The 27,468-nt window shown below is 41.7% G+C and overlaps 1 protein-coding gene across 1 annotated transcript in view; it reads right to left on the reverse strand.

Annotated features, from left to right (window-relative positions):
• ORC3 (origin recognition complex subunit 3) overlaps positions 1-27,468 on the reverse strand; it is a 131,464-nt gene that overhangs the window by 43,648 nt on the left and 60,348 nt on the right. Inside the window, exons 11-13 of the mRNA XM_030195642.1 lie at positions 20,841-20,904; positions 14,794-14,910; positions 2,826-2,905 (exon numbers count right to left, since the gene is read on the reverse strand). Of these exons, the coding sequence (XP_030051502.1) occupies positions 2,826-2,905; positions 14,794-14,910; positions 20,841-20,904 (261 nt within the window). The remainder of the gene's footprint in view (positions 1-2,825; positions 2,906-14,793; positions 14,911-20,840; positions 20,905-27,468) is intronic.

Genomic DNA, 27,468 nt, shown 5'->3' on the forward strand with positions numbered 1-27,468 from the left:
AAAATCGTCCACAGTACCTGAAGATTGCCAATGTGACACTGATTTTAAACAGGGTTCCAGGGGTGATCCGGGACATTACAGACCAGTAAACCTGATGTCAGTGCCGGGCAAAATAGTAGAAACTATTATAAAGAATAAAATTACAGATGGACCATTGGTCTAACCCAGTATGGCTATTTTTATGCTCTTATGTTCACCCATTATGATTTCTAAATTTCTTCATTTTGTTCTAAAACTAATAAAATATTTGACACCCAGGTATATAAAACATACACTCAAAATGGTATACAATCTAACTAATAAAAATATAACCCTTATGATATATAACAAATATGTAATATGTAGAACATGTATAACATTATCTGTTCATTCCATCTTCCTTACGCCTACATCCTAACACTTAATTCCTTACGACTTGTTATTCTTTATATTGTTATGATGTAAGCCGCATTGAGCCTGCCATGTGTGGGAAAGCGCAGGGTACAAATGTAATAAATAAATAAATATAAAATTGATAAACAGGAGAAACATCTTTAAAATGCATAGAACATCCATGTATCAGTTGCTTAATGAGATGAAAATTGAGGGCCCTGTTTACTAAGCCACCCTGTAGGTGCGCTAGCATTTTTAGCATGCGTGCTAATGCTACAGACATCCATATATTGGGTGTCTCTAGCATTAGCGCGTGCTAAAAATGCTAGCGCACCTTAGTAAACAGGGTCCTACGTGTACATTTGTGAATCATTTAAAAAATGATAAATAATTTACAGAATACACATACCTAAAGGATTTTGAGCACATCTATGAACAACAAAAGGTTAATCCAAAATAGAAACGGAATTTAAAGATGTTTTTCACCTGTTTATAAATTTGATATTTTATAATATACATGATCTATATATATATTTTTTAATATATCATAAGGGTTATATTTTTATTAGATGTTCACCCTTTTAGATACCTATGTGTCAAACATTTGCATTAGTTTTAGAACCAAATTGAGACATTTTGAAATCATTATAATGGGTACTATATAGTTATGGTATATCAGTTTTTCTTATGGCTGCCTCCTCTTATAATTTGCATGCATGTGTGTTTTTATATTTATATATATGTTTTATTGATAATTGTTTTTATCTGTGGCTTTAGAAGTTTTTGACTCCTGATGCAGGCAATCATGTCGAAACACAGCACCGGCATCGTGTCAAGTCCTTCTCTTGTATACTTGAGTCCTTCTATTAAATATTTGTCATTTAGGGACCTATAGTAAGCCCTTGTAGGTTTATTCCTTTTTGTGATAATAAACATTGGTTGTTTCCAATATAAATTTTGGCGATTTGTTTTCCACAATAACATTCATCCATAACAAGCCTGTTGGTCCACCCCTACCTTTTTTAATCTTTCTTTTAAATCTCTAAACACTGGTTCTTGGACAGGTCCCTGGGGTACTCCATTTAATCTTAGCCTGTTTCCTATCTTTTAACTGTTTTATATATTTTTTTTTACTCCACAATGGGGCAATGCCTCCTATACCATGTTTTAAAATATTTTTCCCAAGAGTCTCTCATAAGAGCATTGTGAAATGTTTTAAAAAAATCTAGGCATACTGTCCACCTTATAATTGAAAGAGAAAAACGCCTAGATTTCGACCCAAATCGGGAGATAGACGTTTATCTCACAAAAACGAATAAATCGGTATAATGGAAAGCCGATTTTGGACGTTTTCAACTGCACTCCATCGCGGAAGCGTGCAAAGTTGACGGGGGCATGTCGGAGGCGTGGCGAAGGTGGAACTGGGGCGTGGTTATCAGCCGAGGAGAGATGGGCGCCTTTCGCCGATAATGGAAAAAAAGTATGCATTTGTAGCTAGAATTTAGGGCACTTTTCCTGGACCTTGTTTTTTCACGAATAAGGCCCCAAAAAGTGCCCTAAATGACCAGATTACCCCCAGAGGGAATCGGGGATGACCTCCCCTGACTCCCCCAGTGGTCACTAACCCCCTCCCACCACAAAAAATGATGTTTCACAACTTTTTATTTTCACCCTCAAATGTCATACCCACCTCCCTGGCAGCAGTATGCAGGTCCCTGGAGCAGTTGTTAGGGGGTGCAGTGGACTTCAGGCAGGTGGACCCAGGCCCATCCCCCCTACCTGTTACAATTGTGCTGCTTAATGCTTAGTCGTCCAACCCCCCCAAACCCACTGTACCCACATGTAGGTGCCTCCCTTCACCCCTTAGGGCTATAGTAATGGTGTAGACTTGTGGGCAGTGGGTTTTGAGGGGGATATGGGGGGGGGGGCTCAACACTCAAGGGAAGGGTGCTATGCACCTGGGAGCTCGTTTACCTTTTTTTTTGTTTTTGTAAAAGTGCCCCCTAGGGTGCCCGGTTGGTGTTCTGGCATGTGAGGGGGACCAGTGCACTACGAATCCTGGCCCCTCCCACGAACAAATGCCTTGGATTTATTCGTTTTTGAGCTGGGCGCTTTCATTTTCCATTATCACTGAAAAACAAAAACGCCCAGCTCACAAATTGTCGAATAAAACATGGACGTCTATTTTTTTCGAAAATACGGTTCGGTCCGCCCCTTCACGGACCCGTTCTCGGAGATAAACGTCCATGGAGATAGACGTTTTCATTCAATTATGCCCCTCTGTATCAACTAGTTCTCTTCCAAAAAACTTTAAACAATTCTAATTGTTACATGTTCAAGGATTTTGTTCTTTAACATCAGCTTCTACCATTTTGCCATCTAAACAAGATTTTCTAGTTCTACAATTCTTAGAAAAGAAGTGAGTAAACCACTGCTAATTATTAAATAGGTACCTAAGTAGCTGGAATGCTGACATGTACTCTTCAGATTCCCAGACATTCTTCTCCATACATGCGCAATGCAGCTCTCTGATCTGTGATTAAAGAACATGAAAACGGCTAAACTGAGATGCTTCATAAATAGGAACAATTAGGTACATTACTTACTGGTCTGCTGTCCATTTTGGGATACAACTGCATGGCACTGTTATTGAGCCTGGATATGGAATTCAGGGTACTTTCTAGTGTTTGTTTGCTGATGACCACAGCACAAGGTGAAATTAGTTCTTACCTGCTACTTTTCTTTCCTTGCGTCCCTCCAGACCAGTGCAGATGAGTGGTATGTACACGCCTACTAACAGGTGGAAATTGAGAACTAATGAGCTGTGACTTCAGCCAGTAGTTTACTAGTTTCAGCCAGTATTTCTATAACAGAGCACTGAGGAGTAAGACCTCCAAAATATGAGTTTGAAAGACAAGACTCGAAGTTAACAAGAACAAATTAACACAAGAAGGAAATCCCCAAAACATTTTGTAACAGAAAACACATCAAACTATGTACATGAAAACAGGCTTCTATTCTCCACACAGAAAAGTCGTCGTCGTCGATGATACGCTGAAACCTTCTGCTCAGTGTGCTGCTGCGGCTAGGAAAGCGAATAGAATGTTGGGTGTTATTAGGAAGGGTATGGAGTCCAGGTGTGCGGATGTTATAATGCCGTTGTATCGCTCCATGGTGCGACCGCACCTGGAGTATTGTGTTCAGTACTGGTCTCCGTATCTCAAAAAAGATATAGTAGAATTGGAAAAGGTACAGCGAAGGGCGACGAAAATGATAGTGGGGATGGGACGACTTTCCTATGAAGAGAGGCTGAGAAGGCTAGGGCTTTTCAGCTTGGAGAAGAGACGGCTGAGGGGAGATATGATAGAAGTGTATAAAATAATGAGTGGAATGGATCGGGTGGATGTGAAGCGACTGTTCACGCTATCCAAAAATACTAGGACTAGAGGGCATGAGTTGAAGCTACAGTGTGGTAAATTTAAAACGAATCGGAGAAAATTTTTCTTCACCCAACGTGTAATTAGACTCTGGAATTCATTGCCGGAGAACGTGGTACGGGCGGTTAGCTTGACGGAGTTTAAAAAGGGGTTAGATAGATTCCTAAAGGACAAATCCATAGACCGCTATTAAATGGACTGGAAAAATTCCTCATTTTTAGGTATAACTTGTCTGGAATGTTTTTACGTTTGGGGAGCGTGCCAGGTGCCCTTGACCTGGATTGGCCACTGTCGGTGACAGGATGCTGGGCTAGATGGACCTTTGGTCTTTCCCAGTATGGCACTACTTATGTACTTATGTACTTATGTAATGACTTGGAAGTGCAATCAGATATTCTAACTGGGTTCAGGACCTTCCTTATCATCCCTTCAGACTAGTGGGATGTATCAAAGCAGTAATCAATGAGGGCAGGACAAATGCAAAGCTGCAGAGAGCACATTAGATCAAAAAGCTGCCTCCTGGCTTACCTGAATATCCAAATGATAATGTCAAACAAATGAATGCAAGGAAGACTATGTAACTGTCCCGTCCGTGGCCGTGACAACCCTCAGACTTACCCTGTTTCTGGGAGTCAGTGTCTGTGCTGGCTTCTGCTTGTCTCTGTGTTTGTGTCTGTCTTAGGTTCTCTCTGGCTCTGTGTGCTGATTGCCCTACTGAACCTCACCTGTGTGGGCTATGCCTCTTCCAAGATGGCTGCCGCCTCTTCCTCCTTGCCAGTATCCAAGATGGCTCCCGCTGTTCCTTTCTATGGGATGACTGCTTTGTGTGTCAAGCCTCTGTTTGGTTGCAAGGTGATTGCTGCAGCTGTGGCTCTGGTGTTGATGAGCTTTATTAGTGACTTGGAGACTACAGTCCTGGCCTTTGCATCTCATCTAAAGGTCCTGCTGTATAGAGTGCTCTGTACACAGTTTCAGTGTTTGCTCTGAGTGAGTTTCTATGTTTGTGTATACTAGCTAGCTTAGGCACCGTGTGGCTTGTAGCCTGTGTATAGCTTTGCTAGTGTTCTATGTTTGTTCAGACTAGCTAGCTTAGGCACCGTGTGGCTTGTAGCCTGTGCATAGCTCTGCTAGTTCTCTGTGTTTGTTTCCAGTGCAGGACTAGTAGCTTAGGCACCGTCTGGCTTGTAGCCTGTGCATAGCTTTGCTAGTGCTCTGTGTTTGTTCCTAGTGTAGACTAGCCAGCTTAGGCACTGTCTGGCTTGTAGCCTGTGCATAGCTCTGCTAGTTCTCTGTGTTTGTTTCCAGTGCATGACTAGTAGCTTAGGCACCGTCTGGCTTGTAGCCTGTGCATAGCTTTGCTAGTGCTCTGTGTTTGTTCCTAGTGTAGACTAGCCAACTTAGGCACCATCTGGCTTGTAGCCTGTGCATAGCTCTGCTAGTTCTCTGTGTTGTTTCCAGTGATAGACTAGACAGCTTAGGCACCGTGTGGCTTGTAGCCTGTGCATAGCTCTGCTAGTTCACTGTGGCTGTTCCTAGTGTTAGACTAGCCGCCCTTGCTAGTCACTATCCCAAGCCTGTGTTTGTTCCTAGTGTTAGACTAGCCGCCCTTGCTAGTCACTATCCCAAGCCTGTGTTTGTTTCTAGTGTTAGACTAGCCGCCCTTGCTAGTCACTATCCCAAGCCTGTGTTTGTTCCTAGTGTTAGACTAGCCGCCCTTGCTAGTCACTATCCCAAGCCTGTGTTTGTTTCTAGTGTTAGACTAGCCGCCCTTGCTAGTCACTATCCCAAGCCTGTGTTTGTTCTTAGTGTTAGACTAGCCGCCCCTGCTAGTCACTATCCCAAGACTGTGTTTGTTCCTAGTGTTAGACTAGCCGCCCCTGCTAGTCACTATCCCAAGACTGTGTTTGTTCCTAGTGTTAGACTAGCCGCCCCTGCTAGTCACTATCCCAAGACTGTGTTTGTTCCTAGTGTTAGACTAGCCGCCCCTGCTAGTCACTATCCCAAGACTGTGTTTGTTCCTAGTGTTAGACTAGCCGCCCTTGCTAGTCACTATCCCAAGACTGTGTTTGTTCCTAGTGTTAGACTAGCCGCCCTTGCTAGTCACTATCCCAAGACTGTGTTTGTTCCTAGTGTTAGACTGGCCGCCCTTGCTAGTCCCGAGACTGTGATTGTTCCTAGTGACAGACTAGCCAGCTTAGGCACCGTGTGGCTTGTAGCCTGTGTAAAGCTTTGCTAGTGTTCTGTGTTGTTTCCAGTGCATGACTTGTTAGCTTGGGCACAGCTTAGTTGTTAGCTGGTGTCTAGCCCTCCAAGTCTCCTGAGTTTGCTCTGTTTATGTTCCTGTGTATGACTGGTTTGCCTAGGTATAGTGTTCCTATTAGCCTGGGTACAGTTTACTAGTCATTGTGTTGAAACCTGCCGACTGCCAGAACCCGGACAGTTCCTGCTTGTCTGCCTTGCCTTCGCCTAGGTGCTAGGGGGGCACCTCTGGATCTTCATTCCTGCTGTTCCTGTAAGCCCTACCGGCTGCCAGAACCTGAGGGTTCAACCCGAGGGGGAAGGCAGCCAAGTGTAGGTGAAGACTAGGTCCAGGGTGTCCCAGTTCCGCGGGTTCCGCTCCAGTGTATTCCAGTCCAGCGGGTTTCACTCCGGTATGTTCCAGTCCAGTGGGGCCACTCCAGTGTGTTCAGTCCAGCGGGCCCCACTCCAGTGCGCACCCGTCCGGTGCGTTCCAGTTCCGAGTGTTCCGGTGTAGAACTCCAGTCCGGAGTTCCGGTCCAGTTTTGTTTCCTCTCTACCTGGAGGGTGATTTTGCCTAAAGGACTCACAAACCCCGCGCTTCCGGGGAAGAAGCCTGAAGGTATGCCAAGGTCCTCGAGAGCGCGGCAAGCGCGAGAGACGCGACAGTAACGGCCCAACAAATCTCTTATGGAGGAATCAAAAAACTCTCCGTTCATGAGGTAGCTTATGATCTGGTGGAATGAGCTTTCAAGACTGGAGAAACAAGACGACCTTTAACAATGTAGGCTGAACCAATCACTTCTTTAATCCTCCATACAACTGAAGCTTTTGAGGATCTCCTCCCTGGACTCCTCCAAAAAGAACAAATAGAGCCCTACCAACAATTAAAGAATATAGACAATGTCTCTTCTTTTTCCAACCCTTCCTGAAAAACCAGAAGAGAAATGGATTGATTGAAATGGAAGGGAGAACCTTCCTTCAGAAGAAAAAAAGGGACAGGATGAATTATTATTTGTTGCTTGGAAAAGAAAAATATGGTTCTCTGCAAGATGAGGCTTGCAACTCCGAAATGGATCATGCTGAACAAATGACAACTAAGATTGTTTTTAGAGTAAGGTATTGTAAGGAGGCCTGCTTTAAAGGCTCGAAGGGAGCTTCCTGCAAAGTTGAAAAAACAGATTTAAATTCCAAGGAGGGACCACTGGACGAATTGGTGGTTTTAAGGGCTTCATTTCCTTCAGAAAATGTGCTACATCTGGATGCAAACCCATTTACTACCAACTGAACCCCTGTAACAGGCCAACGCCACCACTTGTACTTTCATGGAAACCAAAGCCAAACCTTTCTCCAGACAATCCTGAAGAAAATCCCAAACTTTGGATATGGAAAGTTCTTATGTTCAATTTTATTAGTTTCAAAGCAACACATCTAATCTTATAACAACCCAAAGAAGAATACAAAGAAGATAGGAACATGTTAGTATACTAACTACAGTATACTAACTACAACTGTAGATCACATATCCAACCAGACTCACCCCTTCCCCCATCTCTATAGCATTAGCACTAATTTCACAAATTATTCAATATCAAACTTCTTGCTGTTGATGATATGGATTGTTAAGTTCGGGTCCCAAACAGGAAGATACACTTTTCCTCTTTTCGCTTTAGTACCTGCCCCTCTTGCCTCCCAAATGGCCAGGTTATGAACACGAGCTCTTTAGGTCCAGAAGGATAGAGGTTCAGGGTTCAGCCACATTATACATTTTCCCCCCACCACTATTAATTTTTGTATTAACAAATTTCCATTCTTTCCCCACCACACCCATTCCAACTGACATATCAAGCAAACAAAGTTCTACAGATAACTGGACTCTGTTTTAGAAGATTGCTCAAGTAGAGTGCTATCTCAGACCAAAATTGCATTATAAAAATTGTTTTCTCCTCTAGCACATTTGACACAAAATGGTGTGGGGATCCTCCCTGCCTTGAACATTTGTAATTGTGTGAAATATGTCCAATGGAGAACACGTAATGAGCACTCTTGAATATCCACTCTATGGATCAGTCAGGGTATTCTTTTGATACAGAAAGCCACATTCCATTCTGTTAATAACTTCCCCAAATGTAACTCCCATCTGTCTTCACTATTGTGAATTCTTTCCTCCTCCCCTCCCCCCCAAATTCTGAATAACTTTAAAAAGACCTGAACTAGTCAGACTTTCCTCAGCTACTGAATAAAAAAAAAACTTCTTAACTTCTCTCCCAACTTCAATTTCAGGTCAAGGGATTGGATATAGTGTTTAAGTTGGTAAAAGATAAAACGATCCCCTCACCTCATTTCTACTCGCTGTCTAAAATCCTCTAAAGTCATCATAGTGCCTTCACAGGTAAGCATATGCTCTACCAAACTATAGCCCTGGTCCTCTCAGCTAATACAAATATTCCACCATACCTGGTGGAAATTGTATATTACCCCTTATTAGCAACTGGTCAGTTCCTACAGGGACACTACCCAACCAACGTACCAGTTTATGCCAAGTGTCTTTTAATAGTCTGAACAAAACACTCTTCCCTGATGAATATGGCAAAAGCCAATTGGGAACCTGAAAAAGGGACCAAATATTATATGGATTATACAGCATGTGTTCATACAGAGTAGGAGTATAGGCAGTGAAGTGCCTTGTAGCGCTATAGAAATGCTAAATAGTAGTAGTAGTATAATTATTAAGCTGTAACTTTGGCAGACCTAATCTCCCATATAAATATGACCACTGCCCCTTGGATTTTTTCCCTCCCCAACAAAATTTAACAAGCATCTGATCAACAAGAGATAGATCTATCTTTAATAGGCAGAGGGGCAACTGTCACTTTGTAAGGTCTAAAATAATTCTCACGTTAAGTGAGTGCAACAGCTTGGTAGAGTAAGGCAACTGAATTCCTAAGTATCTGAAGGACTGTTCTGTCCACTTCAATAGGAAATCTCCCCTCCAATAGTGTTTCACTGACCCTTCAGCTACCAGTGCCTATGATTTACAAAAATTTAACTTAAAACCAGCATAGTCCCCATATTCTGTAAAGGTTTCTAACAACTCCCCAAGGGAATTTTGAGGGTCAGTCAAATGAACCAACAGATCATCTGCCAAGGTTGCTATTTTAAATGTATCTCCCCTCGTTCCTTCTCTATTTCAATCTGGAGTAGGAACAATGTCTCATATTGGGGGGGGGGGGGGGGGGTCTAATGTCAAAATGAATAATAATGGGGATAATGGGCAACCCTGCTGGGTACCTCTATGTATATCAAAGTCCTTCGATACATTCTCCATTGACCCACACTCTAGCTCTCGGAGTAAAGTAAAGCACGTGAATACAAAATGCCCTTCAAACCTTTAGTGCTATAATACAGCATATATAAAGTCCCATTTGACTCTTTCAAATGCCTTTTTGGCATTGAAACTGATCAATAGAGAAGGGGTGCGAGTTCTTTCTCTGAGTTCCATGGATGTCAATATCTTTCTTATGTTTTTAACTGTGTATTTATCACGAACAAATCCCACTTTGGACTCATGAATTAATGAAGGAAGCCCACTGGCCATCACTTTTGCCAACAGTTTGGTTTCAAAATTCAACAATGATATAGAGAGGTAAGGCTCCAGGAGCAGTAGGTCTCTGCCTGGTTTGGAAAGATCTATAATTTGAGCCAAGTTTAACTCACCCGGCAGTCGTTGAGAGTCCAAGCAGGCTGTATACATGGTAGACAAAGATGGGAGTATATTCTCCCCTAGGGTTTTTATAGAACTCTGCCCAAAAGTCATCTGAGCCCAGAGCCTTCAGAAGAGGACTGTTCTATTGTCCAAGCTATTTCCAGGTTGCCTAAATACATTTTGCTCTGAAGCCCATCTTCTATGGGTTTATCATATAAATTGGCATCGTATTCCTTAAAGATTTGACAAATGTCCTTATCAGAATGTTTAATCCTCCCCTCCTTATCTGTAGGCCCCACTATTCTTCTAGGACCCTCATGAGAGGAAACCAGTCTAGCCAGGAGCGTTCCCCATTTATTACCGTACTTGTATAGCTGATACTTGTAATAAGTAAGATTTCTTAGCTTGTTGATGCAGCAGTTTATTCAAAGCAATCAGTAAAGTTAGCGTTGGTCTCATATTCTCTCATCTTCTGTACTTGCCTTTCTAAACGTATTATTTCCCTATCTCTAGATTTATTTTTAAAGCTAGAATCATTTATGATATCACCCCTAAGGGCTGCCTTTGCCGTTTCAAAAAAGAGTGGGATTGTGCGTATGGGCTGAGTGTGTACAACTATAATTCTGCTAGCATTTTAATATATATTTGCTAAACTTTTCATCTCTGTATAAATCTAGGGGAAATTTCCATGTAAACAACCCTTTTTAAAAATCTTTATTAACAACCCAATTCACCCATATCATTTCATGATCGGAGATCTCACAGGGACCTATTTCCAGCACCTGAACTGAGGACATTAAGGCGTTAGATATCAATATGTAATCTATGCAGCATTGTGTACCATGTGCTCGTGAGAGATGTAGAATCCTTTTCAAATGGATGTAAGATCCTCCAAATATCCAGGAGGTCCAATATCTGGCAAAGCTGAGGAAGCTCCTTATTTGGATTCAATTGTTCTTTTCTACAACAAGCTATTTTGTAAACTTAGGTAGAATTTACCATTGTAGCGACTGGGAGCATACATGCTACACAACACTTGTTGGCCTAAGATAAGTTGACAGATAACAAATCACCCCTCAGTATCTTCTTTGACTTTCTGTATTTGGGTTACCCTACCCTTGCACAACAATATTGCAACCCCTTTCTTTTCCCTCGCCACAGTGGCTATACAATCTCCCACTCACCAGGTTTTCAGCGTCTCAGGTTTGACAGTGGACAGGTGGGTCTCCTGTAAGAAAGTCCCATCTGCCCAGTGTCTTTGCAAAGATTAAGATTTTTTTGTGCTTTAATTGGAGAGGATATTCCCTCCCACATTCCAGAAAATTAACTGGACCATAGTGGTAGAGCATGGCCCAAATCATTCCCACTTCAAAATCTCCAAGGGAAGTTAGAGAGGGGCTGTCCCAGCCTCCGCCCCCCCACTGATTGAGAAGTCTCCCCACTTCAGCCAACAGCCTTGCAGAAAGAACCCCACACCTCTTATAGTACCAATGTTATAAAGTAAACTACTTTCCTATCCCTTCTCCTTCCCCATCTATGAAAAAAACCGAACAAACCAAAACTCTCCCACCTCATTCAGGATTCCCACCCTTCCTCACCATCCTATCCCCCTAACCCCCCTACTCCTCTGATCATCTTTCTTCCCCCTCCCATCCCCCAATATAATATTGCTTCACCTGTAAAAGGAACATGACTTCCAGTTGGCTCCCCTTCCCCCCTGGATATCCCCTACAAAACCTTACAAAAGCAAGTAGTATTTCCTCCCCCTGGATCTCTATCTCCTCATCTCAAAGTAGTTACAGAGTAAATATCTATCCACATCCAATTGGAAGCAGTCAAGAAACCACTCTCCATTAGAATCCACAGTCATCTCCAATGGAGATTGGGAAGTCCCTCGTTCCCCTTCTTGTTCAGATGACATGCCAACCTCTCCAGAAATCAAAATGTATTTGGCACATAATCCAGTTCTTCTCCCTCCTGTCTTTTATGTTGCGATAATGGATTAGACTTGAATAGTCCCCCTTGCTCCAAACATTTCTCCTTTGCCTTGGGAGGCAGACGGTGATCCCCTTGAGACAGCATTTCGATCCAGTTTGTGCCCACCATTGTCTTAGATAGTGGGGTCAAAGCTGGCCGACGAGTACCTCTTTCCAACTCAGACATAAATTTCTGTGCTTCTGTTGGAGGGTAAGGAGCTTTCGCCTGCCGTTAACTATCACCACTAGCTTTGCCGGATACCACATACTCACACACAGGGTTTGTAGTATCCGGCAAAGCTATAGGTATGCTCTATTTCCATCATGTACTGAAACAACTCTTTTCGCTTCCATAACGTCTCCAAACTGAAATCTGGAAAAACCTTGACCTCTGCACTGTCATATGAACAAACTAACTTGTCTCGCTCTCCTCAGCACTAGTGCCATCTCTTGGAATTGTAGAAGCTTTACCCACAAATGCCCTCGGGGAGGGGGCGCAACTAAGTGTCTGGCTATGGTCTCAGCTCTCTATGAGTGTTATGTCTGGGAATGTGAGCCCTTGTGCCCCGACTGAGCACGGCGAAGATGGACTGACACCGCACTCGGTCAGGCAGCCAGACAACCCCTAGCTTCACCTGGGAAGCGACCGCCGTTCTCCGGGAGTTGAGCCCCCAGGTGCAGGCGGCCACCAGGACTTCCGGAACCGGCGGGGTTGCACGGCCACTGACCCGACAGGCAGGGAGAGCAGACACTGTCCAGGAGCAAAGGAATCAGCAGCGCAGCGAATAGTCAGAGAAACAGTCCAAGGTCTAAGCAGGCAGCAACACAGCGCATAGTCAGGCAACAATCCAGGGTCTGGTACACAGGAATCACAGGAACAAAGAGCCGGCTGTAGAACACAGACATAGACCACAACCTCTAAGCACTAGAAGCCAAAGCAAGGAAGGACTGGCGGCAGGGCTTTAAATAGTGTAGGAATTAGGTTCAAACATGTGCAGCTGATCCAGGATGGCTGCCTCCATCAGAAGAGATGCCCTATGCCCAAATATGGGCTTCCTTCCTGAAGCTGTCCAACTCCAAGATGGCTGCCATAACCTGAGACGCCCATCTCCACGATGGCCTTCCTATCCTGGAGATACCACATCCAAGATGGCCGCCGCATCCTCGAATGCCCATACCCTGCGCAAGCAGGCTGCACCTCTGGAGGAGTGGAACAGAGTGTAACAATGCGCTCTCTCAATTTCAAACTTTTGGTAAAACTTCAGATTCCGGGGAATATGCTCTCAGCAAGTTTTGGATGTACGTCACAGGTTGGCTGCCCTCACGGCACCACCAAGATCCTCAATTTTGAACATCTACTCCTATTTTCCTGGGCTGGGGTGGGGGAAAGGGACCCAGGATACCAGTGTGTAACACCTCACAGCTAGGGACCGGTCTAAACAGCTCTAGTTTTATTTTGCAAGGGAACTTAAATTTTTCCAACCAGATCAAATGAGCTACACAGGATACACACCTATCACGTGCTGGAGGCTGAGAAAAACTGGCTAGAACTAGTCTGCACAGGATATCTTTATGCTGTCATCGTTCATTAGTTCTCAGTCTCCACCTGCTGGTAGGTGTGCACAAAGCACTCTTCTAGACTAGTCTGGAGGAATAATAAGAAATGGAATCAAACATCTGGATCTTGTGCGCTGCAGGAAGAATATCTGGAATACTTTCAAGAAAAGACATTGCAAGACAATGAACCCAACACCAAATCCAACTTACATTCAGTGTAAAAATTAGCAAAGACAAAAAGTGATAAAGAATAATTCTATATAGAGGAGAGAGGGAGAGCAGTTCAACTCCACTGTGCTACTGCCTTTAAAAGAAACATTATAAATACATAATCTATGAAGATCAACCTCAATAATGCATACACACAGGACCAAGCCACAGATTGGCTTTAAATAACAAAGGGAGAAGACAATGGCAACAGATTTAAAAAAAAAATGAATGTATCTACACATAGATAGATAAATAAATATAATATAATATATATTTATATATACACACACATTCACATCTGTGAGTGTGTGTGAAGATGATATGTATCTAGCGGAGTACAAACCTAAGAAACTGGAAATTTCCAGGAATTACAAATAATTAAAAATAATAACACAATCATCATAATACTTTAACAGACTGTACACAAAACTTCAAAATGAAAATATAATCAGATAATATCAATTCCCTTTACCCAATACATATCATTGAAAAAGAAAAGTTTTAACATTCTGTCTAAACAATTTAAAAGTAGGTGAGGAAGGTAAAAAAGGGAAAATCTCTTTAAAATTTTGCTGCCTGATATGAAACATGAAATAAAAAGGAAGACAATCCTCAAATCTCACAGAAAATAGCCCCAGAAAGTTGAGCTTGGGTTTTTGCCCTGAAAAAATACAACATGGCACTGATAAGTTCAATTTCATATTCCAAACAGGGAATAGTATTAAGACAGCAATGCACTGTGAAAGCATGGCATGAACTCCATCTACAAATCTCTTCTGAGGTTTATCATAGAATGATAACTGATCTCATTATCACTTTAACAGCAAAGGCTTCAAAATGCTCTTTTAGGGAAAATTCAGATCACATAAAAATAGTTTTCATATTGGCAAACAGCACTGAGTCACCCACTTACGAGCCTAATCAATCTTGCTGTCTACAGATACAAGTGACAATGCTGCACACATCTTGAACATGAATACTTTTTACATATGCATGCAATCATGCTATTTTACAAAACCATCTTTTCCATGTAAAACAGACCTTACATGTGAAAAAAGCTTTATAAAATCTACTATAAATCACTCCCCCCCCCCACCTATACACATATGACTATGTCTTGATTATAAGTTTAATATTAACAGCACTTTAGTATGGGACTGCTCATATCCAGTAAAACAGGGTGCCATAAAAATGTATCTGGATACTAGATTAATCGAATTAGGGGGTAAATGGTCACAATGAGGCGATTTGTTCTCTCTGTATTAATATTTTGCTAATAGAGCAACATATCACTTACCTGCTTCCCTAGGGGATACTTAGGAAGGCGACATGTAAACTCATGAAGGCACTTCAAAACTGGGACGTAATTTTCATGGTAAGCATGCAAGTCTTCAAGTAGTACCTTTACTACATCCTACGAAAAAGTCAAGATAATGCTTTAAACTACATTTTTATTATTAATATATACTGCAGATTCTACTTACTCTATACAGTGTACAATAAAATAAGTCCAATAAAACAAGATTAACATGACAGATACAAACTGAATAAAAATATGAAAAATACAAATAAATAAAAATGAATACAGCATTCAAAAAGTTAAAACTATAAATGTTCTGAATATTACAATAATAATATCTAGTAATAATCATCATAGTATGCGCTTAGACTCAAAGCAAAATACGATTTTAAACATTTCTTTTCCATAACAATGTACATTGCATCAAAGCATTTTAGTTGCTTATTAAGGTGCAGTAAAAGTTGGGCTTTTACCAACACCTTAATTTCCCACTGTAATGATTAACTAGTGGTATCTCAGTACCACGGGTTATTCACTCCTACAGTATATGGCAGTAAATAACAGTATATGAATAATGCAGCTTGTAATCAATCTCATAAGATGCGCTATTCATAGTTCCCTGGTGCACTTTTATGGAGTTCCTTGTAATTTTTGTTTTAAGTATGTAAATTTGTATTGTAAACCATTTAAGTCTTGAAAAATAAGTGGTATATAAAGTTTTAATAAACAAAGATACTCTTTAGGCTTTCACCACATCACCATTACACCATGCAAGCCATCGTTTGGCCTTCTTTTGAACATTTTTTTTAATGCATGAAATACACAGTTTCCAAACTGGTCTTTTTAAATAATGTTCTATCACAAATAATTCGAGCTAGAGAAGATACCTATATATCATACAACAATATAATCCTCTTCAGAGTGTAAACGGCTATACTTAGGCATTTAGATGCATACTTCATACTCAGTTCTTAACGGTTAATTGAAAAAATGGAGCCATTACAGTTGTGGAGGCTGTCAGATGTGTGACATCATGATATGCACAACAGAGTTTGTGGACCCTCAATCAGATAAAAGATTTATCCTACAATCTAGAACTTCATGTACCTCTAAATACGTTATACATTGTATTCAATGTCCATGTAGGAAACTATATATAGGACAGATGTCAAGGAAACGTGTAACTCGTTTGACAGAATGTAAAAATAATGTGAACTTCAAGAAAGCTGGTGCCCTTCCGGCAATGAACTGTGAACAAGAACATAGTTTTGAATCTCTACGGTGTATTGTTCTACAGCAATTGAAATTAAATGATAGAGGAGGTGACAATAAACGCCTCCTTGTCCAATTGGAACAAAAATGGATTTTTCATTTGTGGACACTACACCCAATAGGTTTGAACTCGCCGCATCTGACGTCCGCCTATAATTAGAGGCGCCATATTCCTGGCAGTTTCACTGGAGAGCTGCAGCTTTGAAGAGTTGAACCAGATGCCATTAACAGTGAAATGAAAAAGGCTGTTTATTATTAGTTTAAGTTGCAATGTAATTTTGAGTTAGTAACGTGATGCTTTGCATCTAACAGTGCGACCTGCCATGGACCTTGAGGAAGATCCAAAACTCTGGCCATAGTCAGCTGTGCAGAGCAGACAACATTGGGCATCGTGTTCAGATAAGTTTTGCTATATATTTTTGTGATTTAAGAAATAAATTAAATGATGGATAGAGGTTTTTTTTTTGTCAATGATGACAGCGAATAATCCTTGACAAAATAGGCTGTATGCCTTAATCATAAGGAGTCCTATTGAGGCTTTCTCTGCTTTTTTTTTTAATCATTTATTTATAATTTTTCATTTTACAAGGGTCACTTGCAAACAGTAATACAGAGATGTCTGCACATTAATACAAGATAAGAAGAAAACAATCCCAACTAGATATATGGATTATATACAATCATTCTCTTTCCTAGACCACAAAGTGAAGAAAAATAGGGAGAGTGAGATAAGACAAGGAGATCAATTAAACAGTAAACAGAAAAAAGAAAACATGGTATTAACCTGATTATCCCCAGATATTACTCATCTAATTCATTATTCCACATTGATCATCTGGTTGGCTTCTTCAAGACCAAATACGGTGTATAGTCAATTCATTTCATTGAAAACATACTTATTGTCCAGATTTTAGTTAGAAATAATACATCTGATTATATTCTCTGTCTTTTAAAAACCAGAAATTATTTAACAGTACATATACTTAAATCTCCAATTCAAATCCCATTGATCAAAGCAATCCCAGTTTTCACAGGCTTCACTCCTTTCGAAGTAATAATTAAGGAAATATTTCTGAGGAAAACTTTAGGACATACCTGGAACTCTGGGAAAAACAATAATCTCGACATTAATCATCCACCTTATCATTCAAAGTTTCTGGTCCATTATCATTTTCAGGATCATAACCACTTCTAGCTTGTGTAGAACTTCATTTATTATATCAATTTTTCACTCTCAAAGGGTTCAGTCACATTGTCCATGTAACTCTCCAATAAGATTATATCTGAAACAAAGTTATTTACTACCGCCGTCAGGTCCCGAAGCGCCTTCCAGATGGCATTCAATGTAACCTCCACGGAAGCCAAAAACTCCAAGGTGATTTCTCTTGAGGTGTTTAGGAGTGGTTCCGCCGATTCGGGTTCTGCTGTAAACGTCCTCCGTTTCAGCATATGCCTCTAACTCCCTCCTCCACTCCTTTGGACATAGTGGTTGAATAATTTGGGAGCAATGGAGTTGTTTTTCCAGGTCCAAGAGCGTCGACGCTCCTTCGCCGGCGCTAATCAAAGGACTCGCCAACCCTTTCATCTGTGGGCAGTTCGACGCGCAGCGGTCCCGCACTTGCTGCTCAGGGCTTCATTTTGAAAAATTTTTATAAAATGTTGCAGCATATCCATATATTCAGGGTGCTTTACCCACTCTGAGATCCTTAATTATGCACAGAATTTCTCTGGATGTATGTGGGTGCATCCGATCTTTCCCTATCTTATCAAGATACTGATGGTAACCCTATTCCTTGTAAATATTTTTCTACTTCTTCTTCCATTGCTAGAGATTCAAGAGTATATAATTTACCGTAAAGCTCCATAAACTTCTTCCTTATTTCTGCTAAATGATTTACATCCTGACTTTTGCTGCCTTTCATTTTAAGAATATGTTTTTAGAAAGGTCAGAGAGGGGAGGTATGATAGAAATATTTAAACACCTCCATGATATGAATGCACAAGAAGCAGGTCTTTTTTAATTGAAAGGATGTTCTGAGGTGACAAGGCATAGGATGAAGGGGATACAGTTTGCGGTAATCTAAGGAATATTTCTTTGCAGAAAGGATGGTGGATCTGTGGAACACCTTTCCCAGCAGAGGAGGTAGTGATACAGACTATCTGAATTTAAAAAAGTATAAGGCAAGCACAGAGAATCTCTAAGGGAAAGGACTGTAGAAGTTATTAGTTGGTATGGATGGTCAGACTGGGTAGACCTTAGGATCTTTATCTGCTATCATTTTCTATGAGCAAGGGCTCAACAGATCTGGGCTGTACTGAGACACCATAGTGCCTTGTGTGACTTGCCTGCTGGCACTTCCTATCTTGTATGTTTAGTCACCATTGATGAGAGGAGAAAGTGTGCTGCAAGCAATTTTTGTGCCCTCCATCTTCGTGCACTGTTTGCACAGCCTTTGACGCAGTGCTGACACAGAAGACACCTGGGCACCATGCACAGTGAATGTGACTTTGCAAGACTGAACTGTGTCTGCTGAAATGTTGGTGAATGGCATTTAGGATTTACCATTTACTTATTATCATTATTTGTTACATTTGTATCCCACATTTTCCCACCTTTTTGCAGGCTCAATGTGGCTTACATGTAACTGTTAATGGCGTTAACCGATTCTGGTCTGAACAAATACATGGTATGAACGAATACAAAGTGATACTGTTGTAGAATGAGGTGCATGTATGGTAAGTACAATTGGGGGAACTTAGAGAGGGAAGGGGGAAGAAAAGTAATGTCTGTTACGGTCTTTGGTTACATTGTGTTGCAAGTGTCCAGGTATTTTTATGTTGGGTCAGTGGGGTATGCTCTTCTGAACAGGTCTGTCTTTAGTGCTTTCCGAAAATTTAGGTGGTCCAGTGTAGTTTTTTTTTTTACTGCTTTTGGCAATGCGTTCCATAGTTGTGCGCTTAGGTAGGAAAAGCTGGATGCATAGGTGGATTTGTATTTGAGTCCTGTATGTAAATGTAAACTCAGAAGATCCTTATCACAAAACTTACTGAAGTTATTATGATTTTAGCTTCAAGGAGAGAAAAATCCCGGAAGTGTTCCAGAGATAAAACATATTTCCTGACAGTGTTCCTTATTCTGCCCCCATGGCAAAACAGAGTTCATTACTAAACCACTTCAAAAAAACCACGTATAGAGGAGCATGGTGAGGATGACCATTTTTTGAACACACTTTGTATTGCTGAACTAACATTACTAGCCTCCGACAATGTCTAAGAACAAGGTAGTTATCTACATTCCTGGGAGGTTTATCTGCCTGCATCTCAGAACTTCCAAGCAGTGACAGGTAAATATTCAACAGCAGACAATTTGGAGCTCTCCTACTGACAAACACAGAATATTGATAAGGCAAGGGTCTTTTTGTATTACTGTTGGTTGTGTTGTATCATCAATAAAAAACATATTATAAAAAAAAAAAAAAAAAGAAAGTGAGTGAGTGGATATCAAAAGAAAAATAACCACAGAGTGATATCATAAACAGTCAAAAGCCATCTAAAAAAGAACCTTCCCAAGCTAGAACTCAGCAGCTGTTATGAGCAGGAGCACAGAATCCAGCAACAGAAATTACAAATTAAATTGATCTCTACCCAGAGAGGTGAAGGTCAGGAAAAAGGATCCAGAGCCAGAGACTTCCACTATGGAAGGTACGAGTACAGAATGCAAAGGAAGTAGAAAGGCACAAAGGCTGACACTTGAAAGATAATAGAGACTGGAAAGGAGGGGGATAGGAGAGACCAAAAAGCTAAACATAGTACAGGTCTTTTATCTGTCGTCATTTACTATGTTACTAAAAGGAAAGGAAACGAGAGGCACAAAAATTAGTCCAGAATATTTGATGCAAAGGGAGTGGGGAAACAGCCTAAAGCCTGGCTTGAAGATTAGTCAGACAGCGCAACAGGGAAAATGCACAAAGAATATAACGGTAGAGAGTCATGAAAAATCCATAGGCTGACCCAGGGAAGAGGAGAGACACTGGAAGCATACAAGTTGGACCCTGGTGGACTTGAGGCAGAAGGACCAAGATGTGAAGACAAGCAGAAACAGAACACACTACAGTAGCTGTACTGGTCCTGAGAAACCTGGAGTCTTTGCAGGTTGTAATACCATTTAAAAGACCTAATCAAAAACATACTGTAATGCATGAACTTTTAATACCACAAAAGGTTCCTTCTTCAGATGTCAAAAATAAAACCCATCTGGCTTCAAAGGTTCATATACTAGAGAGCAGAAGTAGTAACCTCGGTCCTCAAGGGCCGCAACCCAGTCAGGTTTTCAGAATTTCCTCAATGAATATGCATGGGATCTATCTGAAGACAGTACATGCAAATCAATTTCATGCACATTCTTTGTGGAAATTCTGAAAACCCAACTGGTTTCTGGCCCTCGAGGACAGAGCTTGCCTACCCCTGTACTAGAGCATCATTTTTGTAGGGTCCATTATAACAAACCACAATTTAGAAAGGTTCTAAACCAAGTAAGAAAGATCGAACAGATCCATCCTTCTCACATTTATTTCTGTTCTAATATCTACATTTAATAAATTATGGCTTCTTAAATGCAAAAAAAAAACCTGCTTATTTTGCCATTACTACTAATTCTAAAGTTAAGGTTTCATTTCTGAAAGTATTGTAACATATCACCTGCCTCCCCTTTTGTAATATCACACAAAACTGGGGGGGGGGGGGGGGGGGGGGGGGGGGGAGGAGAATCTTACCTTTAAGAAGTTGTCACTAGTTAACAGTTTAACCTGATGATCAGAATTCTGAGTATCCACATAACTGTAAAAAAAAAAGGATAAACAAAACGCTGTCAAGGCTGGCAAAAACTCAAGATGCCATCTGCATCTGCTATAAAAATTAGCCAAGGAAGCACCACTGGGGTCAGACTAGGGGACTTGAGAAGCCACCATGACTGGGGTTGGGCCTGGGTAAAGAAGCTGCCGCTAGGCTTGGGATCACCTGTTAGACTTTAGAAGAAAAGGGGGAAGGAGAATGTTAAAAAAAAAAAAAAAGTGAATGTTAACAAAACTAGCTACAAATTTAAAAACAAAAAATAGTTATAAAGCATTTGTTTCCCCTGACTTCTAAACATTTGGGCCAACATGTAGTATTTTTAAAGATTTTTCCACCACTGTCGTATTTAGAGGGAACAACATTTGGTCTAGTTTACTGTATTCAGGACATTACTTCAATTTGAAAAAACAACTAAAAAGGAAAAAATGGTGAGGGAATATTAGAGCAGTAAATTATGAAAATGTGAATGGAGTGGTTTTTAAGCCTCACCTATGCTGATGTACATTTCGAATGAGCAGACTTTAAAAGCTGGCTATTCTGAAATTCAGAGTTAAATGGACTTTTTTTCCCCCCCCATGTGCTGAATCATTCTGCTTCTCTGAAACACCTTGTGAAACCTGTCAAATTCTATTCTCTAGGGACAGGCAGTTCTCTCCTTTCAGTAGAATTTATTTCCATACATTTGCTTTCATTCCATAACTGGAAAGCACATAATACTGGAATAATATAATACTAAAGGTTGCAATAAAAAAACAAAAACACAAAAGCTATATACCCCAACCAAATTAAATAACATTTTTTTTTGTTACATTTGTACCCCGCGCTTTCCCACTCATGGCAGGCTCAATGCGGCTTACATGGGGCAATGGAGGGTTAAGTGACTTGCCCAGAGTCACAAAGAGCTGCCTGTGCCTGAAGTGGGGAATCCAACTCAGTTCCTCAGTTCCCCAGGACCAAAGTCCACCACCCTAACCACTAGGCCACTCCTCCACTGTTGCTACTATTTGAGATTCTGCTATTCCACTAGCAACATTCCATGTAGAAGTCGGCCCTTGCAGATCACCAATGTGGCCGCGCAGGCTTCTGCTTCTGTGAGTCTGACGTCCTGCACATACGTGCAGGATATCAGACTCACAGAAACAGAAGCCTGCGCAGCCTTCTACATGGAATGTTGCTAGTGGAATAGCAACATTCCATATAGAATCTCCAATAGTAGCAACATTCCATGTAGAATCTCCAATAGTAGCAACATTCCATGTAGAATCTCCAAATAGTATCTATTTTGTTTTCGTTACATTTGTACCCCGCGCTTTCCCACTCATGGCAGGCTCAATGCGGCTTACATGGGGCAATGGAGGGTTAAGTGACTTGCCCAGAGTCACAAGGAGCTGCCTGTGCCTGAAGTGGGAATTGAACTCAGTTCCTCAGTTCCCCAGGACCAAAGTCCACCACCCTAACCACTAGGCCACTCCTCCACTCCACTCCACAAGAGCATAATTAATAACATGTATTTCTCCAAGGACAAGCAGGACACATGATTACCATAGATGGGTGACATCATCCAATGGAGCCTCGGTATGAATGCTGCCCAGCGATCTAATTTCTAGAAACTTTTGACAACCCGACTGAACATGCACTTACTTTCCTATCTGCCTCAAACCTGCAGGACCAGCCAGTCATCCTTTTTTTTCCATGGAGCATTTTTTTTTTGTGTCTGTGCTCTCCTCAGCGTGATTTTCTTTGGACTCCTGCTCTACCTTTTGCCACTTTTTTGGTGTGAGCAGCGTGGGACCACTCTCCCCTTTTCTTTAGCTCCCTTTTCACTTTTTCTTAGTTGCTTCAGCATTTCTAAGCTTCTTTTCTTTTTTTACAGCTCCACAGTCTGCTTAGGTCTGAGCTTCCCAGCCGGGACTTGGTTTTTCTTTCTCCTCTAAAAATTGAGAAATATGTGGGAGCAAGATGGCGCCTGAAAGGTGGTGCTAGGAGTCCCACTCCCTGGCTGCTGCTCTTAATTTTCTCCTTAATAGTTTTTCTCATGCTTATCATGGTAAAAAGGAAAAGGAAAGGGAAGGCATTCACTTACCCTGCAGTGCTGCGAGTCCCTTTGGCAACTAGACGGATAGATAAATTTGTTACTATCAGCGGAGAGATTTTCAGAGCTGTAGCCATGGATGCTACATTACGACCGGAAGAGCAGACTACTCCTGTGGATCCAGCACTTTAGTCTGGAGTACCATCTCCCACTGATGATGTAAGGAGAAATCCTGTTGCCAGCCCAACATTCGGAACTGCTGTTACAGTCATCTCTGCAGGAGTCGCTGGTTCAGAAGAAAGTTTGAGTGCTTATCTCTCTGGAAGTGAGAAGACTGAAGATTCGGTGCACCTCATCTTTGCGGTGGGGAAATCTAATGGCTGCTTTTCATGAAAATAGAGTCTGTGTACTCTGTAACGCCTGACTGAAGCACAATCTAACTAGCACTGTTTATTTAGGAGAGGTTGTGTAACAAGAATGGCAGCCTGTCATAGCAGAATATCAGAAAGGTGAAGATGGAAATGACAGACGCTAGGGCAGCTTAAAGTGCCGCTTAAAGAGTGGAATGCAAACTAGTGATAAGAAGAGCATTTCTGAAGGAATGAAACTAAGGAGTATTATTAAAAAGGGGATAGGGTGTAGAAGAAATTAACTGCAGTGTCAGCAGAAACTAGGAAGGTGGGAGGGAGTCAGCAGACGTTGAGATCTGCATGTATGCAATTAGAAGTGAAAGGAAGAAAGGTATAGAAACAGGGTTGAAGAAAGAGAAGATGGGAACAAATTGCCCACCAAGTGTGTCAAGGTTCAGCTTTCAGTAGCAAGATGTTTCCTTCTACAGGTCCACTTGGTTGAGCCTGTGCCACCAGGGGAAGAAGGGAAGAGATTCTATTCCAAGTACATCTTCGTGCCCAAGAAAACAGGGAGATTTATTTATTTGTTACATTTGTAGCTCACATTTTCCCACCTATTTGTAGGCTCAATGTGGCTTACATAGTACCGGAGAGGTGTTTGCAGACTCCGGTGTGAACAAATACAATGTGATGTTGTGGTAAGATAAAGTTCATGTAGTACAGCCACATTAGGAATCGTAGAGCGGATGAGTTGTGTTATGTTCTTTACATGCTTTAGTTTTCTTGTGTAGCCAAGTTTAGGTATTTAGGTTGGATCGGTAGGGTATGCCTTTTTAAATAGGGTGGTTTTTAGTATTTTCCGGAAGTTTAGGTGGTCGTACGAGGTTTTCAAGGCTTTTGGTAGCGCGTTCCACAGTTGTGTGCTTATGTAGGAAAAGCTGGATGCGTAGGTAGATTTGTATTTAAGTCCTTTACAGCTTGGGTAGTGTAGATTTAGATATGTTCGTGTTGATTCGGATGCGTTTCTGGTTGGCAAGTCGATTAAGTCTGTCATGTATCCAGGGGCTTCACCGTAGATAATTTTGTGAACCAGGGTGCAGATTTTGAAGGCAATGTGTTCTTTGATTGGGAACCAGCGTAATTTTTCGCGGAGGGGTTTTGCACTTTCAAATCGCGTTTTTCCAAATATAAGCCTAGCTGCCGTGTTTTGAGCTGTCTGAAGTTTCTTTAAGGTTTGTTCTTTGCATCCTGCATAGATTCCATTGCAGTAATCTAAGTGGCTTATTACCATTGATTGTATCAGGTTGCGAAAAGTTTCCCTCGGGAAGAATTGTTTCACGCGTTTGAGTTTCCACATTGAGTGGAACATTTTCTTTGTGGTGGATTTCACTTGACTCCAGTGTTAGGTTGTGGTCCATTATAACGCAGAGGATTTTCAGGCTGTCTGAAATAGGGAGGGTGTAATCTGGGGTGTCGATATTTGTGGGGTTGTCCTTGTTGTGTTGGGATGAGAGGATGAGACAATGTGTTTTTTACTTTATTGAGTTTTAATTGAAATGCATTTGCCCAAGAGTGCATGATGTTTAAGCTTAGCTTGATTTCGTTGGTGATTTCTGTCAGTCAAATTTTGTAGGGAATGTATATTATGACATCGTCTGCATAGATGAAAGGGTTAAGGCCTTGGTTGGATAGGGACTTGGCTAGTGGGGTCATCATTAAGTTGAAGAGGGTCGGTGATAGCGGTGATCCTTGTGGTACTCCACAGTCTGCTTTTCAAGGTGATGATGTTCTTGAGTTTGATTTTACTTGATATGTTCTTGTGGTTAGGAAACCCTTGATCCAGCTGACTACGTTTCCACCGATTCCCAACTTGTCTAGTAGTCTTATTAGTATGTTGTGGTTTACCATGTCGAATGCGCGCGACATGTCGAATTGGAGGAGGATGTTTTTGCCTGTTGCTATTTCCTGTTTGAATTTGGCTAGGAGGGTGAGTAGTACTATTTCAGTGATATGGAGGGGGAGAAAACCTGTGATTCGTGTAATATTGAGAATTTGCTTATATAATCTGTAAGTTGTTTGGTTACCATGCTTTCCATCAGTTTGACTACCAACGGGATAGACGCTACATGGTTTCCCTGGGCACCCTGCTTCCCATGATTCATGCAAACGAATGACCATGCTCTCTGAACTTAGAAGATGCTTACACCCACATACAGATATATCCCAGTCACAGGATGCATCTCAGATTTTGAGTATGGAAACACCATTACCAGTATCACATCCTGCCTTTTGTACTTGCATCCACTTCCAGAGTCTTTACAAAATGCCTCACAGTAGTTGCAGTGTCACTAAGCAGACTGGGAGTGCATGTGTTTTTCTACCTGAATAACTGGCTAATAAAAAGCACATTAACGGAAGGTGCTCAAGAATCAATGCGGTGAACTATTTGGGTGCTACAGCTACTAGGGTTTGTCATCAACTACCTAAAATCCCATCTTCCCCCATTTCCGCAATTGAAGTTTATTGGAATGCTGCTAGACATGGTTCAGGCTCGAGCCTTCCTGCCAGCTTCCAGGGCAGATATCATGATCACCATCAGTCATCGGAGCTAGCAGGTCACAGCTCAGCAGATATTGCAGTTGTTCAAATGATGTGCCTCCCATTTGAGAGAGGTCCAATGGACGTAGCTTCCCAGTGGTGTCAAGCCATGGAAAACCTAATGGACGTCATCACTGTCAGTCCAGAGCTCATGCAGGAAATCTAATGGATGTCATCACTGTCACTCATCATTGTTACTCCAGAGCTCATGGAGTCGGCTCCTGTGGTAGACAATTTGGGACAATTTGATGATGGGACTCAGATTCCAAATTCCTTTTCCTCACAAGATGCTGACAATAGATGTGACCAACATGGGCTGGTAGGAGGGGCTCATGTGGATGGGCTTCACATTCAAGGTCACTGGTCTGCCCAGGAGACTCAGCTCTACATCAAACTCCTGGAGCTGGGTTATTTGGAACGCTTTAAAGGCTTTCAGAAATCAGCTGATGCACCAAATTATCCTAATTCAAATGGACAATCAGGTTCTGATGTACCCGTGTCAACAAACAGGGAGGCATGGGATCATACCTCTTGTTTCAGGAACTGGTTGGGGATGGGATGGGAAGGGGACTTGATATACCGCCTTTCTGTGGTTTTTGCAATGGAAGGTTAAGTGACTTGCCCAGAGTCACAAGGAGCTGTAGTGGGACTCAAATCCAGTTCCCCAGGGTCAAAGTCCACTGCACTAACCACTAGGCTACTCCATCATTGGATGTGGTAGTGGGCATCCAGCAATGGCATAATGCCGCATTGGGCCTGCCGTGAGTGGGAAAGTGCGGGGTATAAATGTAACAAAAAATAAAAAAATAAATAAAAATAATGCTCAGGGCCACATACTTTGAAAGCAAAGACAATAGTCTGACAAACAGATTGAGCAGGTGATGCAACTGTACGAGTTGTCCACATGTGCACTGCCTGGAAGATCTTCTGAGCCTGGGGCACCTCCTTGGTGGATCTCTTTGCGACTCATCTCAACAACAAAGTCCCTCAGTTCTGCTCCAGACTGAGATCACACAGTATATTAGCATTGGATGCCTTTCTCCTCAATTGGGGGAAGGGGCTTCTATATGTGTATCCTCCTCCCATACCTCTAGCGGGGAAGATTTTGCTGAAACTCAAGCAGGACCAGGTAACTATGATCCTCACTGTACCTTCCTGGCCAAGGCACATATGGTTTCTTCTACTTCTGGAGTTAGTCTCAGCAGATCCATGGAGACTGGACTGTTTTCCTGAACGATCCATCCAGTATGCCCAACAGTCACACTCATCATCAATTCATGATTAAATCAAAATGAACGCGATATTATATACTTGACCACAGACTCTCTTCAGTGTTTCTGGGACATGGACAGTAGAAGTTCGCTCAGCTCTGTCCTTATGTTCCAACTACTGGAGATACCATCAAAGCCCACTCCAGCTTACCCGAATCAGTCTTGTCATATGCGGAACCCAGACTTTAAAATTCTGCCCAGCACTGTCCTCGGTTCCAGCTAATGAAGTTGCCGTTGAAGCCCTTTCCAGCCCATCCTAAACCGGATTGCCATATGCAGAACACAGACCTACAAAATC

The sequence above is a fragment of the Microcaecilia unicolor genome, chromosome 3, assembly GCF_901765095.1.
Source record: "Microcaecilia unicolor chromosome 3, aMicUni1.1, whole genome shotgun sequence".
Lineage (NCBI taxonomy): Eukaryota > Metazoa > Chordata > Amphibia > Gymnophiona > Siphonopidae > Microcaecilia > Microcaecilia unicolor.